Source organism: Trachurus japonicus, chromosome 6 (assembly GCF_045865225.1).
Source record: "Trachurus japonicus isolate A0001 chromosome 6, Traja_1.0".
NCBI classification, from domain to species: domain Eukaryota; kingdom Metazoa; phylum Chordata; class Actinopteri; order Carangiformes; family Carangidae; genus Trachurus; species Trachurus japonicus.
Window position 1 is genome coordinate 25,041,081 of NC_140912.1, and position 14,982 is coordinate 25,056,062.

Consider the following 14,982-nt stretch of genomic DNA (forward strand, 5'->3'; position numbering starts at 1 on the left):
GCTGCATCTAGCGTCATATTTGAAAATCGCCACTGGAAACAGTTATTAAGCGACACCTATGGAGTCAAAACAGCATACCAAGCTGACTTTTTATTTGTCTCAGAAGGCATTGTTACATGATATACCTTCACTAATCGTAACAGAACAAAATACATGGTAATTTCACCAGTTAAGGTACAGTAGCTTTATCGAGTGTGTGGGGACACACAAACCATAAAGGTAACACTTTATAATAAGTACACACTACTAAGCACTAGTTAAGCATTAATACATACTGAATGCTTCATTTATAACTCATGAATACTCATTAGTAGTAGTGCTTATCAATGATGAGTAAAACATCAACTGTGTTTATAAACTACATACTGAGTATTCACGTGTTATAAATGATGAATTCAGTATTTAATGCTTAACTAATGCTTAATAGTGTATACTTATCATAAAGTGTTACCACCATTACTGCTCAAGTCCTGGTGTTGCTCATGTCCATTAATGTCTGTAATACTCAAAAAAACAACATGCCATTCAAGCAGTCATTTTATCTGATGGACAGTCATACTACACCTGCCATCATTCTTTGTGTCTCTATTTACACATGAACGCCTACAAGCTGCTTGTTTTCTCTTACCGGACATGCATCACGTAACATGCAAAAGGGCAAGTTCTGTTATTGGTGTAAAAAAAAAAAAAAAAGAGAAAGAAATTTTAAGATCCACCAGATGAAGATAGTGACACTCCATCTACATCAATGTCGAGCAACGTGACAACTTAAAATTGATCTCCTTAGAGCCAATCTAGTAGTGTACCATGGATAAAGAAAACAACAGAAAGCATGACAGCTAAGAGCATTACGGTCATGTGACTTCAGGTGCCTCAAGGTCAAGTGGAAGCTCTTCTTGTTCCACCGAAGACAAATGAAAGCCACTCCTGATATGCTTAGTCTAACTCATGGTAAATGTTACAGAACCAAAGCGCACATGTGTTGTCAAAGTCAAGTAGGCTGGAAGCTGTCAAAAAGAAATTGATAATGTAACACAGGACTGCTTCTAATATCCTACAACTGAAATCTCACAATTCAGAGGTGAGGGTTCGTTGGAGGATATCAGAAACATCGTATGAAATCAACAGTCAATGAGCAAACAGTGTCAACTAGAGTCTCATCTACCAAAGCTAGAAGGCTTTGAATAACCTCTGTCTTTGGTGCAATCTGTTTGAAACATCAAAAGGACGCCTTCGCCCCCTCCAGAGTCCAGCTCTCATAAAACCACCACCAAAAAAAAAAAATCATATAAAAATGCTCATCTCAGCCAGACTGTCTGGTCTGCGTGCAGGTAACTCCTCACTCAGGTCAACAGCGTGTTGTGTAAAATGCACTGTATGTGAATGAGTCAACCCTAAACTGAAACCCTCTCCCCAGCTTTGGTTAAACATAGGTGGGATGCTATTAGGTCTGGAAATTATTCAATGGCACTGACATCTAAACCTCATTTAACTGACTCCTCTGAAAGAAAAGAAAGGAAAAGACAAAAAGAAGAAGAAGAAAGGAAAAGACAAAGACATACAAAAGAGGTTAAGAATGTGAAAAAGCAAGGGAGATAGAAAACATGCACAGCAAGCAGGAGAATTGAGACATGAAACAGTCATGGAGACGTAACTTTTATTACATACTAATACGATTCTGGGGGTCAGATGTGTGAATCTGTGGTATTCACACATCTGGTTTTGATGTGACAGCCATTTAATAAGAAGGACTCAGTGTGACATGAACATGCATTCACAAAGGCTTTTATATACCAAGCTCAAGATGAGGATCATATGGACGGACTGAACACCAGGAATGATAAACGTTAATGGGATATGAGACATGAATCAACTGAGAGGGAGAGAGGGCCAGACTTTTTGAAAGAAATGAAAAAGAAATCATGGCTTAACTGATATTAAAAAAAAAAAAAAACTTAGACAGCCAGCAGGGCTTGAAGGCAGAGTGGACCATCTGCATTTGCAGATAAAAATGAAATGTGCTTTTCTCAGTGGACAATAAGGCCCCATCATGTGTCACAAACCATATTTGCAGAGGGAGACGGAGTAAAAGCAGAAATAAAACATGCGTATTTGTGCCTGGCTCATGCAAACTGCAACAGAGAGAGAGAAAGAGACAGAGAGGGAGAGAGAGAAGGGGTTGTGATAAGCAGTGCAGCAGCTCCAAGGCTGTGGCAGATCCACAGAGCCTCTAGTATCAGGGGGCTGGCCTCTGGCTACCCTCACAGCAAACACTTTCCATGCCACTGCTGTTAACAGCTCCTCCGGGGTCTATATCACCAACAGTTGGAGGACGTATGCACGGATAGCTGGAGGGGGAAGGGAGGCCTGTTTGTTGTGTAAAGGCTCCTCTCTTCCTCTCCTTTGCTTCTTTCTTTATTTCTTCCTCCCCCACTCCCCTCCCACTTTCAGCTCACACATGGTTCCTTCAGGAGCCATCATCTGACAACACCCTCCACCCCCACACGTAACCACCTCCTGCCATATGACAAACACGCACACACAGCCATAACACCACAGGAAAACGCCCTCGCATCCTCAGGATGTACTGTTCATCTGATCATCAGAGGAAAGCATCAGCATCTTTGAGTTACTGCCAGATATATCTGACTGACTGCATCAAAACAAGAACCTGTTGTTGGCTGATCTGTCTGCATAGTCATTCCTGATTTACAACATGTCTGTTCGAGCCACAGTGAGGAGTTGCGTCCTCCACTTCTGCCACAATTGGCGCTTTGACGCATTCTCACAATTAGAGCCTCCAGGCGAAGGACACCATTTGTTCACAAAGACATGTGAGGAGGAAGAATAGCTACAGGTTGGACCAAAGCAGCCACAACAGCGTGTAGGAGCGGCCACAAACACTAAATATAGCTCAAAGACCACACAGCTGTAAGGTCAGATTCAACTTTGAGTCAAGGTTTTGTTACAGTGTCATGGTCATGGCCAGGTGGGACAGGTGGCTGGGGCTGTAAAGAGATGGGACAGTGGACAGATCCTTCTGGGCCCGGGGTCGCTCCAAACAGACGGAGACCCTTTGCCTTGGCCCGGCTCTCTGGCTATTTGGGTGAGGAGGATCATTAAACACAGGAGATGGGAGGCCACCCACTGCAAAAGCAGCACATCTCATGGCTCAACTGCAAGCTCTGAGGAAGCCACATCATCAACTTCCTCATAGAAAATGGGAGCTTCCTGCTTCAGCTGACATCCCAGTGGTCCTATTGTCTGACTACATAAACAGGGACCAGTATATATGTGTACATACACATACAAACAGATAGTTAAAATTCAGCCAGCTGGCCCTGGGGAGAAAAAATAAAAAGGTTCCCGACCAGTGTGGTTGTAGAGGCTTAAAAAGAAAAAAGGAGAAACATGATGTGTAGATGACTTGCAGGCAGCCTTAGGAGATAAAAACAAAGATACGTGTGGAGGAAACGCTACTACACAGGGGCAGAACTGAAAGTGGCATAGTAGAATGACGTAATGTATCACTTGCTACATTACTTAGATGATGGTTGAGTTCACAAGTAGGAAAGCAGCACTCAAGACTTATTTTTACCCCCAGAATACTCAACTGTCATCATAGGAGTATGAAGAGAGCGACGTGTGACTGGCTGCTTCGCCTACTCAACCAGTGACGTGAAGCTTAACTTTCTAGCGCATTTATTCAAGCAGGCGAATTTTCAAATTGTATTCTGCTCATGCTGCAATAGTATCTGCGCTGTGTTTAAATGCAACATTTAACAGAAGACGTGTGGTGACACAGCATTGAGTCTCGCTGGCTCTATTTCTTTGAAGTCAGCCTAGCGTGTCAAGGTCCTGACATTCCCAAACAACGGCGCAAAGCTCCCAAGGCGCTCTGGACACATTCAGATTGACCTCTGCGAAAAAACAAAACAAAACAAAAAAAACAGCCTCCTAATTCATCTGAATGAGGCCACTCCATGATGTAACAAGGGTGCCAATACAGACGACCCCTGTCAAGCCAAAAATAAAAACACAACAACACAAAAACAAAAAAACAGGTGGTCTAACAAGCTTCTGCTGGAGTGCAGCCTTTGCTGACAAGTTACTGTCAGCTAATCAAATACATGGAAGTTATGCCACATTTCAACTATTCACCTGGGAGTCAGGAGAATCACAGGTAAACTGACTGTCAGCTCAATAACTTGTGGTTGGAAAAATGATAAGCTCTCAAACCATCAGAGCAATTACAAAAACAGGATTTCCTGCATTGTATTTCATTGAAGTGTAACGACGGCCCTACACGTTGCTTTATTTCGGCCTGATATTTCCAAACTACTGTGTCATAAGTCTGCCAGTAACAAAAGCTGAGGAACAGCCTACATATTTTTTTTTTTACTTCTAGTTAATGTTACTTTGCTTACTCTGCTGCTGCTGGTATCCGACACCTGCTGCTGAGCGTCAGAAAATGAATGGATGGACAGTTAACATTTTGAAAACAAACAGTGTAAAGAGATGTGCTGGGTTTGAGAGTTCAGTGCCAAGCACAGTTTTTTCTTTTTATTTAAGCCCCTTCTAATGAAATCTATGTATTCAGCAAACCTCATATATCCAGACCCCCTCTCGATTCTGCTTGCTGCATCTCTCAAACCAATCTGTAGACAACGTTGCGACACCTCAGTTCTCCCGCTTTCCTTGCATGGTAGGAGTTTCTGTGCCTACTCACTGTTTTCTATAGGAGCAAATGACAACATGTTCCAGAATAGACCTTTCTCTTTATTACCTCCTCTTACTGTAATGTTGAGTCATAAAGACACAGACACGCACCAACACAGCAGAAAGCGATGCTTCTTGGCAGGCTGCACAGTGCACACGCACTGACATTAAACCAGTGAGCTTCCCAGAGCTCCCAGTGGATGAGACCTGGTTTGGTGAAGTTGTCATCTCACTCTCCTCATCTCTGCCTCATAATAACAAGCTGCAGATACACACAGAGGGAGAGAGCAACAGTGGAGGGATGGGATGCCGCCCCAGACTGGAGACAGAGAGAGGGAACCATGGGGAGCTGCAACAATGGAGCTGGCTGAAACAAACCCCAGTGTATGTGCCCCCTCCACCTCCCCCTCTGTGCACACACTCCCCATGTGAAACCATCTGATGCATGTACTTCTGCTCTCACTTGTCAATCACAATTGGGGGGAGGGGCAGCAGCCTCTTAGAAAGCTTCCCTCGCAGCGAGTGCTAGTAAGGGAGGGCATTAAAAAAAGAGACATATGCAAAAATGGTTCTTGATCTTGGAGGGGGTATTCATTCACAGAGTGTGAAAAAGTTTAGGAGGCTTTATGTTGTGGTCTGATCTGGGAAGGACAAGTGTCAGAGGTTGGTGTGTGTGAAGCTGTAAGAAGGGCTGAGCTGGGGATGTGTCAGTGGGTGGGACAAGAAGGGAAGAAAGGGAAAAGGATGCAAGGGATGAGTGAGCAGTGTAGATCTGGTATGAGAATAGATCATTGTTGATGTTGAGAGGGGGGGAGCAGTGCTATCTTCTCTCTGGAATTGACAATAAAAGGAAAAAAGCAGGCCAAGGTCCAAGGTAAACGTGTCATTTCAGCCGCAAATGACTGATTCCCGGTGAGGAATGACAAGATATCACACACAAAAAGAACTAATTTAAACCTCCTTTTGATGATATGCTGCCACACATCTTCACCACACAACCAACCTTGGCCCTTGCATCAAAGCCCCCTAATTGAGGCCAGACAGGCAACACACATTAAGTGACTGCTATCTTTCGGTTATAATCCACAAAAACTGGGGGGATCGGCAAAGAGTGTGTGGCTGTCTGAAGTTGGGCCATGATGGAGCAACACTTAAGCCTTGATCCTATTCCCCTTGTTAATCCATTTGCTTTGTAGACAACAGAAACAAGGACGTGCTCACAGGCCGCCTGCTCTCGCTTATTTACCAGATCTAATAGGACTAAATCTTCTTTTACAATCGCACTGGGGGCTTTACAGAAGAAAAAAAAAAAGAAAAACACAGCAGCCCCCTCCCCAGCAGGGCTGCAGGAGCAGCAGCAGCCGCAGCAGCAGTAGCTAGCACCCAGTCAGAGCGAAGAGCCTCCAGCCTCCAGGGGGAAGGGAAAGAAAGAACCACCATCTGGGGTTTAGTCATGGTGATGCCAGGGGCTGAGGCTCAGGGACAGGGAGGCTGCTGGGGCTGGGGAAGGGGCTGGGGATGGGGATGGGGTACAGGGACTGCTAATGGTTATGGGGTACTGGAACAAGTGAGGACGGGGCTGGTGGGGGAGGTAGACAGGGAGGATCGTCCTTGGACAGATGACGATGAGTGAGAGGATACACAATCACTCAACAGGAGCAGGGGAAAAAAAAGAATAAATGTTTACCGACATCCTGAAGGCTCTACACACCCATACAGGTGTTTTCAGTTACTCTGACTCATCACACAGTGAGTCAGGTTGATGATGAAACAATGACAATGCCCCAACAAACCAAATTATGGTATAAACTGTCCAACCCTGGCAGGTGTAAAGAAAAAAAAAAACACAGTAGAGTGAGGGAGCTGCCAGTCAAGTTAAGCCTGTACACGCCCACAAAGTCCTGACAAGAGGTCTAATCAGGCAACATAGGTGAAAATACCTGTGTGGGCGTGTGAGGACTTTAAAGGTTCAGACTAGGCTAGGTAGAAGAGTTTAACAACAACTTTTAGGGATTAGGAAAAGGCTGGCTTTGTGGAAGGGTGCTAAAGAAGAACGACAAACAACGGAGACCAAAAAACAACTTAAATGACAGAGTTCTTTGCCTGAAGCCACCATAAGCAAATCAACACACACAAAATTAAGTCTTACTGATGTCGACGTGGAACAACAAGTTCCAGCCTTCGTCAGCTCTGGTTAACATTTCCATGTTTTGCATGTGCTATACACTGTTTTCTTGTCTGTATACAACATCTATTGCAAGTCTGCGGGCTGGGTGAGGGATCCCTCCTCTGTTGCCCACACTGCGGTTTCTCCAAGTTTTCCCTGTTAAAATGGTTTTCCTGGGAGTTTTTCCTCGGTCGATGTGAGGGTCTATGGGCAGAGGATGTTGTTATGATGCTATGTAAAGCCATTTGAGACAAACTGTTTGAAAAAATGGGCTATAAAAATAAAATTGACTTGCTTTGCCATCAAACAGTGCAAGAAACAAATGTGGTTCCTTTCTTTTCTTCCATGGCAGCATATAAAATTGCCGATGACAATTCCTGATGAGACGTCATTGAGCCGAGTGACACAATCGGCGAGATTCCTTTTGAATATCAAATATATTTGACACATGTGGAATTTGCTCAGTCACAGCATGTGGGAGCAGCAGGTGCCATCCTTCTCACACCGGGGTGGCAATGACCCCCCGCGTCGTGTGAGCCTGCAGGTCTTCTGGGGTGTGACCAGACCTGATGTAAAACAACAGCTGTTCTTGCACAAGCAACAAACTTTTAAATCTAAGGTCCGACCGACACTCAATAGCAAAAAAATTATATTTTTTAGATTCAAAACTGTTGAATATATACTCATATTCACATCACTATGACAAATGCAAATGGTTATGTTTGTAAATGGTATTGGGTAAAAAAAAAAATACAAGCCACAGGTCTGACATGAGGGTCTGTAAATTCTCAAGAGTCTTAGCTCCTCGCCACTTCACAAACAATGACCATCTCCAGGGAGAAGCACACGCACGCACAACATAGATAGATGACAAGCAGATGATGAAGATACATGGAATATATGCATGACGATGTGCCAAACAGGCTGCCAGCAGAGCATGGAGTGGGAAGATGACAGGGGACAAAGGTCCCTGGCATGAGGGGCCATGTCTGGCAATAAACGGCACATCGTTGAGGATCCAGCAACAGGGGCCTGTAGCGTCTGTTGGCTGAGGGATTTCAGGCATCATTTCACAGATACATAGCCAAGAAATCAAGCATACGCCGCAGAGACAAAAAGCCAGGCCTGCGAGCGGGGACAGCCAGCCATGTTGACCCTGAGCCGTCTTCCTGGAGATCACCCTCTTGTACTTTTCATGCTCATGTCCTTTCACTTCCTCACTTTCCATCTTTAGGACGCTTTTCTTGACGTCCCCTCCTTTCCCTTCCCTCCCACTTGTTCTTTCTTTCCTCTCCATCTCATCCACTCAACTTTCTCAAACACACACGCACACATGCTGTATATACACACAACCTTCCCAGCTTCCTGCCTCGTACAGGCCGAGGAAAGTGGAAACCAGTGACAGTGAAGTGTATCAGCCTAGGAACAATGTGCAGGGGGCTGTTTTGTAAGGCTAGCCAAGGAGATTGGAGGTTGGTGGGGGGGGGGGCTTCATTATCACTGACCAGCAGCGCAGAATGAAAAGAGCTGCCCCAACCGTACCGCAGCAGCACTGATGGACTGGATCACTGAGTTTGTCAATATCCATCCTGGTGGCAGTTTCACAGGATACAGAAACAGTGTATAGGCTAGTGTAAAATGTGGCATTCATTACAGGAGTGTCCATTATCAGAGAAAAGCAGGTGTTCCTGTGACACAGTATAGTCTCTGGCACCCTGACCTCTCCATATGCGTTTATGCTTTCCCTGAATCTCAAAAACACTACATTGTAATGTCAGCATTGTGATGAAATAGGGAAACAGACCTGAATCTGATTACAGTTGAGCTCCTAAAACAAAACAAAACAAAAAAAAAACAATGATGTGGTGGTACGCGCATGGCCCACACTGCCTCTTATAGCTGACATCTGAAATGAAAAAGAAACCTGAAGAGGCCCACTGACAGTGGACACATTAACCTCTACTGTGTAATATAGAGGCCTGGTGGCAAAGCCTGACACAGGTCGACAGCAGCCAATTTAAGACACTGTGTCCACAAAGAAGGACTGATGGTATGTAAGACAATGTTGACACTGAAGCCCAGACCAGAGTGGAATCACTCGACGCCCCCCACTCCGTCATGACCAATGACAGCCACTTCCTGCCCCCGATCCCAACCCCTGATTCTTGGGTAATTTAACCTGCACATCCAGAGAAGGGAACTGGAACTGACTGACATCACCCAACAACCGGCACAGCGAGAAGCCTCTCAGAGAGCGGAAGACAAAAGATAATTAACTTCAAGCCGGTTTCAAAATCACACTGACTGACAATTTCCATTAACCTTGACTATACAAATCAAAGCGGAAGAAAGTAAAAAAAATAGAACTGGCCACGGTGTCTGACTCGTGACAGTGCCCGGGCCAGCTTTACTTGCTGCTGGTATGTGGCATTACGCAAAACAAACATGTCTGCTGCGCTGCGTGACAGTTTCCTCCTATTTCTAAAACACCAAGTCCTCAGAAAGTAAGCATGTTGGATGATCCAAATGCCCAGTTAGGCGGTTACCCATTCACCGTCACTGGAGCACCACAAGTCAAACTGGTCAGTTCATCGCAGAGATCAAAGCGACAGACAGGACAACAAAAAAACTGACAAATCAGACAGGACAGTGTCAGTTTATTCCTTTGATGTTGTTATTATGCAAACGGTAGAGTTGTGTGTGGAATCTCTTCCTGTTGGTATATACCGTGCAAAAGAGAGAAGGTCTGATTAAGGTTGTCTGCCACCTAATTTTATAACACCCTAAAGCTGGCATTTGTCCAAAAGCCTGCTTTACGCAACAAATGGAAAAGTGCACACAGGTGTAATTAGAGCTCCAAGCACTCTGCACACTTGTTGCCACAATGAGAAGTGGTGTGCTTTTCATGAGAGGATGGATGAATGTGTCCAATATCAGGACCCAGTTCTCAACAACATGGGGTGATGGATGAGAGCCGAACAGCCAGACTCACTGTTTAGTTTAGATGCATTTTGTGCTTTTGAATTATACAACAGCCCGGTGCCAGACGGTACACACAAGTGACAGGATTGGACGTACTGTATGAGCTCAATTCTGACTGAGCGCTTATCTTTATTATTAGTGGAACAAAAGTCTCTATATAAACACAGCCACTGAAGATTAAGTCCGATTTAAACTTGCTAGTATAAAAAAGGGACTGGATTAGTAGTACACCACAAGCTAAGAAAGAAGCCTGCTACATTCATTACACTATTGTTGAATCGTCACCTTTGCTTTTATAAAAAACACTCTCAAAATAAAGTTTACTGTGTGTTTAATCCAAATGCTCATAACGTCAGTGCAAATCTGACACTCAAAGAAACATTTTGCATATGATTCACAAATGCCATGAAGCTGAATCGATACAGTTCACAACCATCCCATGTCCCAGTGAATGGCAGGGTTTTCCAATATTTATGCGGTGTTGTGATAAGTGCTGATATCACAAATAAGTGTCAAATAAGATCAGATGGGCTTCCTTCCATGTGTTCTGCTTGTAGTTTCTACCACCCAACACAATTTATGTGAGGCAGAGGTTTCAGAATTGACACTTTTTGTTCCACTGACACAATTGCCAATTTTTCCTTGAACACACCATCTACTTTCCACCAGCTTTCAATCAAAGACTTAACAGCTTCTACTATTACCACCTACTATCCAACACTTGTGACAACTGCAGCTGCAGATGATTTTTATAGATGATCAAAAGGAGCGATAACCTTCAACACTTGTGCATTTGATTAAGATGTCAAAGTAAAGGATTACAACATCAATCTCAATATTTCCTGAAGTCCAGCTGAAGGGGTGTATCCGCACATGTGATCTGCTCAGTGATGTGGTTGAAGACAAATACATCATTTGTGCTGAGGAGCAGCAGAACGACCCTTGTTAAAGAGAAACGGCTGACCTACAAATACGTTTGTAATGTAAACACCAGGCAGCTGGATAGACTCAATATTGGCGTCGATATGCATTATACTATTTGCGTGAATCCAAATCCATCCAAATGAGTGAAAACAACAGTACAACACCCTCAACTTTCATGTAAACTAAGCGTAGTGCGATCCCCCCCTCCCCTCCCATCTGGCTTGCACCTCGTCTAATAACAAAGCGATGCCTGCGCGTGTTTCTCTCTCGAAGGGGGTGGGGATGGATGAATGAATGATGGAGGCTGTTGATGCGTGATGTTGACCTTACCAATTTCTTTAAAGTGCAATCATTCTTCGAAGGACGGAACAATCTCCATTAACTCAAGATGTAACACTTTGAATAGATGTATGTTGAAATGAGCTCCTCTGAAAAACTCAGAATACATTTCAAAGAGCAAAAAAAAGGAGGTGGGTTTGGGGGGGCGGAGGGGGGTGTCGAGTGATAAAGTTGATTTATGAGATCGCGATGTAATAAACTCCGTTTATTCGGGGATTGAATAAAGCGCTGGTGGATGGTTTCAGATCTCGGACTTCTTTTAGCCGAGTGAAATCGGGAAACAAACGTTTGCACCACCGCTTCTTCTTGCAACAAAAACGGGACTTGGGGGCGAGCAAGCAAACAATGCGTGAGCAGCATCTGCGTCCCTATGGCTACTCAAGCCAGATGGCTTGCAACTCCAAGACAATAAACTCGAACCTCACGCCATGAACTTAACTTTATCTGACATAAAAATAAACACAAATGCAAAAACAGGACAAAAATACTGATCACAGCAAGTCCACTTTGTGGCACGGCTTTCCACTCAATACACAAATTTATTAATATGACCTAAATCAGATTACCCCCCACCCCCCTCCCCCTACACACACACAGCCTACACACATTATCCACAAGTTTCACATCTTTTTTTGTAACTTTCCCTCTCATGCATATCGTTGTCGTTTCACCCACGTACTTTTTGTGTAAGCGGTCACAACTATAGGGTGGCTCTTCAACACAAACATGAGGCTCTGTCTAAATGAAAACAAACGAGTGGCACATGGTTCTGCTCCTCTTAAGTTACTCAGCATCCTTTAGCCAATGAAAAACCCGTAACGTTACTATGAACACTGACTGGACCATAAAAGTATATTATCGGTGCTCTATATAGCTGACGCTTCTTTTTTCTCTCTCTCTTCTCAACTTGAGAGACCAAAAGGTTAGTTATTACATCTAGCTTTTAGCTGTGTGTGCTAACGAGTTGGGCTAGCTCGTTACCTAACAGGATTGCCTTAGTAACGTTAACGTATGAAAAGTTCAGAGAGCACTGCTAAGCTGGTTACAGAAACACACACAACATACTCACACACACCACGCAGACAAAAAAGCTGACACAAACAACTTTTCATTTCCGCAATGAAACAGGTTCATGTGACTGAAAGCCACCATAATTTTTAAATTACCTCTATTTCAAAGTCTGGCAGGTTGAACGCCGTCCTGAACAGCGAGCAGAAGTGGGCTATGGCGGGGACTTCCCACCAAGACTGGATCTCTTCCACAGAAACTGTACATCCCTGGGACATTTTCGGACTGGAGAAATTGTGTGACCTGTGTGTGTCACATTAGAAAGTAGTTTCCTCAGCGACTTATACTTTCTCCTTGGCATTACAAACACGACAAAACTTGATGGTGCCGTCCTGTCCGGACAGTTGCCATTGCGACCCGCGGAGCGCTACAATCTGTTTCAATCAGTCTCACCGGAGCTGAACAGATGGGGAGGGCGATACCACTCCGCGACAGAGAGAGGGGAGTTAACTGCTTAGCTGTTATGTTTTAATACTATGTGTGAGCACAAGATGACTTTCTACTGCCGAGTCTGTTAATCTATAGGGACAATAAACGACAATTGGCGAACATGTGTGCAATCGGATTGGTCTGTTCGTCATAAGTAACAAAAGTCCGTAGCCAGCAACACCCCGCCGGGTTGATAGTGCTGTGGCCGTTTAAAGGGAATTCTCGTGAATGGTGAATGAATAAACAACTAAAAAGCTAATACAGGTGTGGGCCAGGTAGCTTATTTAAATTTAAGCCTGAGTGATTTCCCAGTTTGACTCATTTCAAGTTTTTCCACTTGGCACATTTTACTATGTTTTTTTCCATTAATTTCCCATGATTAATGTTTTTCGAGCTGCCCATCTGATTTTATTACAATTGCAGCTTTCAATCACCCCTATATTCTAAAAGTTCGTTAGTCTGATCATTTCAGGGCACAGCAACTTGTCATGTGCTTTTTTGATTTTGTAAACAACACTGTGAATGTTGTGGGTAATATCCTACACAGGGGCTCCCCCCATCGCAATGTGTGAAAAGTGCAGTCTGTTAAATAGTGGTGGCGCCCAGTGGCAGAGTTACATACACCACACTCATGCACATTACTCCACTTACAGCCTATCCCATTTCAAGACCATAAACTATCAGACCTATGTTTCTAATACTATTTTTGATGTTTGGCATGGGGATAAAAAGCACACATTAACACACATTACCATAGTGTGACAGTCAGTCAAAATCTGATGCCATATAAACGAAAAAAGTAATCAAATTAGCTGTTAATGATCCATGGGCTAGTACTGGGCCAGTGCCACATCCCTTGCACCAAGTTCGGTGCATACTGGTTTGGTACATTTTGCACAATCCTGTAGACATTTACGTAAACAGACAGGAGTGAAAACCTTATCAGTGGCAATAAGGAAATCAACCACAAGTAAAAGAAACAAAAAAAACATTTTATTTATAAAGCTCTTGATCATATATGCCTAGTAATATATCATTATTAAAATCCAAAAGGTAAAAAACCCATTCAACAAACAGAGGTTGCAGATTTATTACACTACATATTTGCACAAAAAATTTAGTGTTTGCCCTGAGGGTGGCACTAGAGACAAGGTAATGGTCTCCCTATGAAGCTTCAATGGCATGAAACAAGATTATTAGAAAGAATTAGTAAATGTGCAAGTTGACATTTTGGCGTAAAGGTGGTGCAAGAGGGAAGCTAATGAGTTGTATCGATTCTCAGTTAGGAGCAATATACAGTACATACTATTTCAATTGTATTGTGTCCACGGTAACTTTAACGACAGGCATGTACCTGGCAAAATTTTACTTGACCAAAATTTGCTATGATACATTTCCTTCCGAGTAAAGGTAGATTTTACAGCTTAGAGGTTATAGTAAAATAAATACACGTGTAAAACTCCTCTTTAAAATCAAGATTACATTTAGGCCTCTGCTGTACAGATGAATGAAAAAAAAAAGTCCTAAATTGACCTAATATGAACGCCACTCCTCCAACGATATTCCCTCATATAGTGTTTTGATGACAGTGTTGGAGAGTGCTGTCTAACAGGTTGGTAAAATGTCCTCTTCAGGTGTAAAGCTTAAGATGCTAGAGTGGGTATGATGGCATAATAGCACTGCTAGAGGAAGGGTCATGGGGTCAACAAATATGACATTCCTGAGATCTTGGAAAGACTTAACTGACCATCTCACATCACCAACCTCAGGCACTAAAAGCCCTAAATAATGTGTAATCAGTCCCAAGTTAGTGACGCTGCTACATGCCATAGCAATCAGGTATCTCCTTAAGTGTGATGTCCCAATTTAAAACTAAAGTATGTCAAATCATAAACAATGAGCTGGGAGGGAATTATCAGTTATGGGATGTTAAGTGTGAACTGCATCTTTAAACACAAGCTTGTCTTAACCCTGCTCTGCATGCATTAGATCCCCATTAACTTTCCAGAGAATGCTCCCCATTGTATGTATAATTATTAATTAATCAATTTGAGTAGGCTACTTTGGTTTATTCTGATTTAGGATCACAGAGTTGATCTTATTATTAGTCACTGTAACCCTGGAAATGTTGGTGGCATGTCCTGGCCAGTGAACTACAAAACCCCAAAGAGGAGCTGCCCAGTTGGATCAGTACAACAAACTGAAGTGGCAAAAAGAGCTGTGGTTCAGCCTTTTCTTTGAATGTAATTAACTGTCTATTATATCTTTATGGAGGGTGGTCTGATTGGCCGCTCACTTCAACTGATAATAGCACTGATTTTTCCACCTGATTTGACTTTGGAGTTTGTGAGAAA

At 43.4% G+C, this 14,982-nt stretch overlaps 1 protein-coding gene across 2 annotated transcripts in view; it reads right to left on the bottom strand.

Annotated features, from left to right (window-relative positions):
• Positions 1-12,580, bottom strand: part of cecr2 (CECR2 histone acetyl-lysine reader) — a 37,378-nt gene extending 24,798 nt beyond the window's left edge. For both annotated transcript variants that reach the window (XM_085779953.1, XM_085779952.1), the window contains exon 1: positions 12,298-12,580. In XM_085779953.1, coding sequence (XP_085636079.1) covers positions 12,298-12,417 — 120 coding nt within the window. In that variant the 5' untranslated portion in view covers positions 12,418-12,580. The remainder of the gene's footprint in view (positions 1-12,297) is intronic.
• Between the last annotated feature and the right edge of the window lie 2,402 nt (positions 12,581-14,982).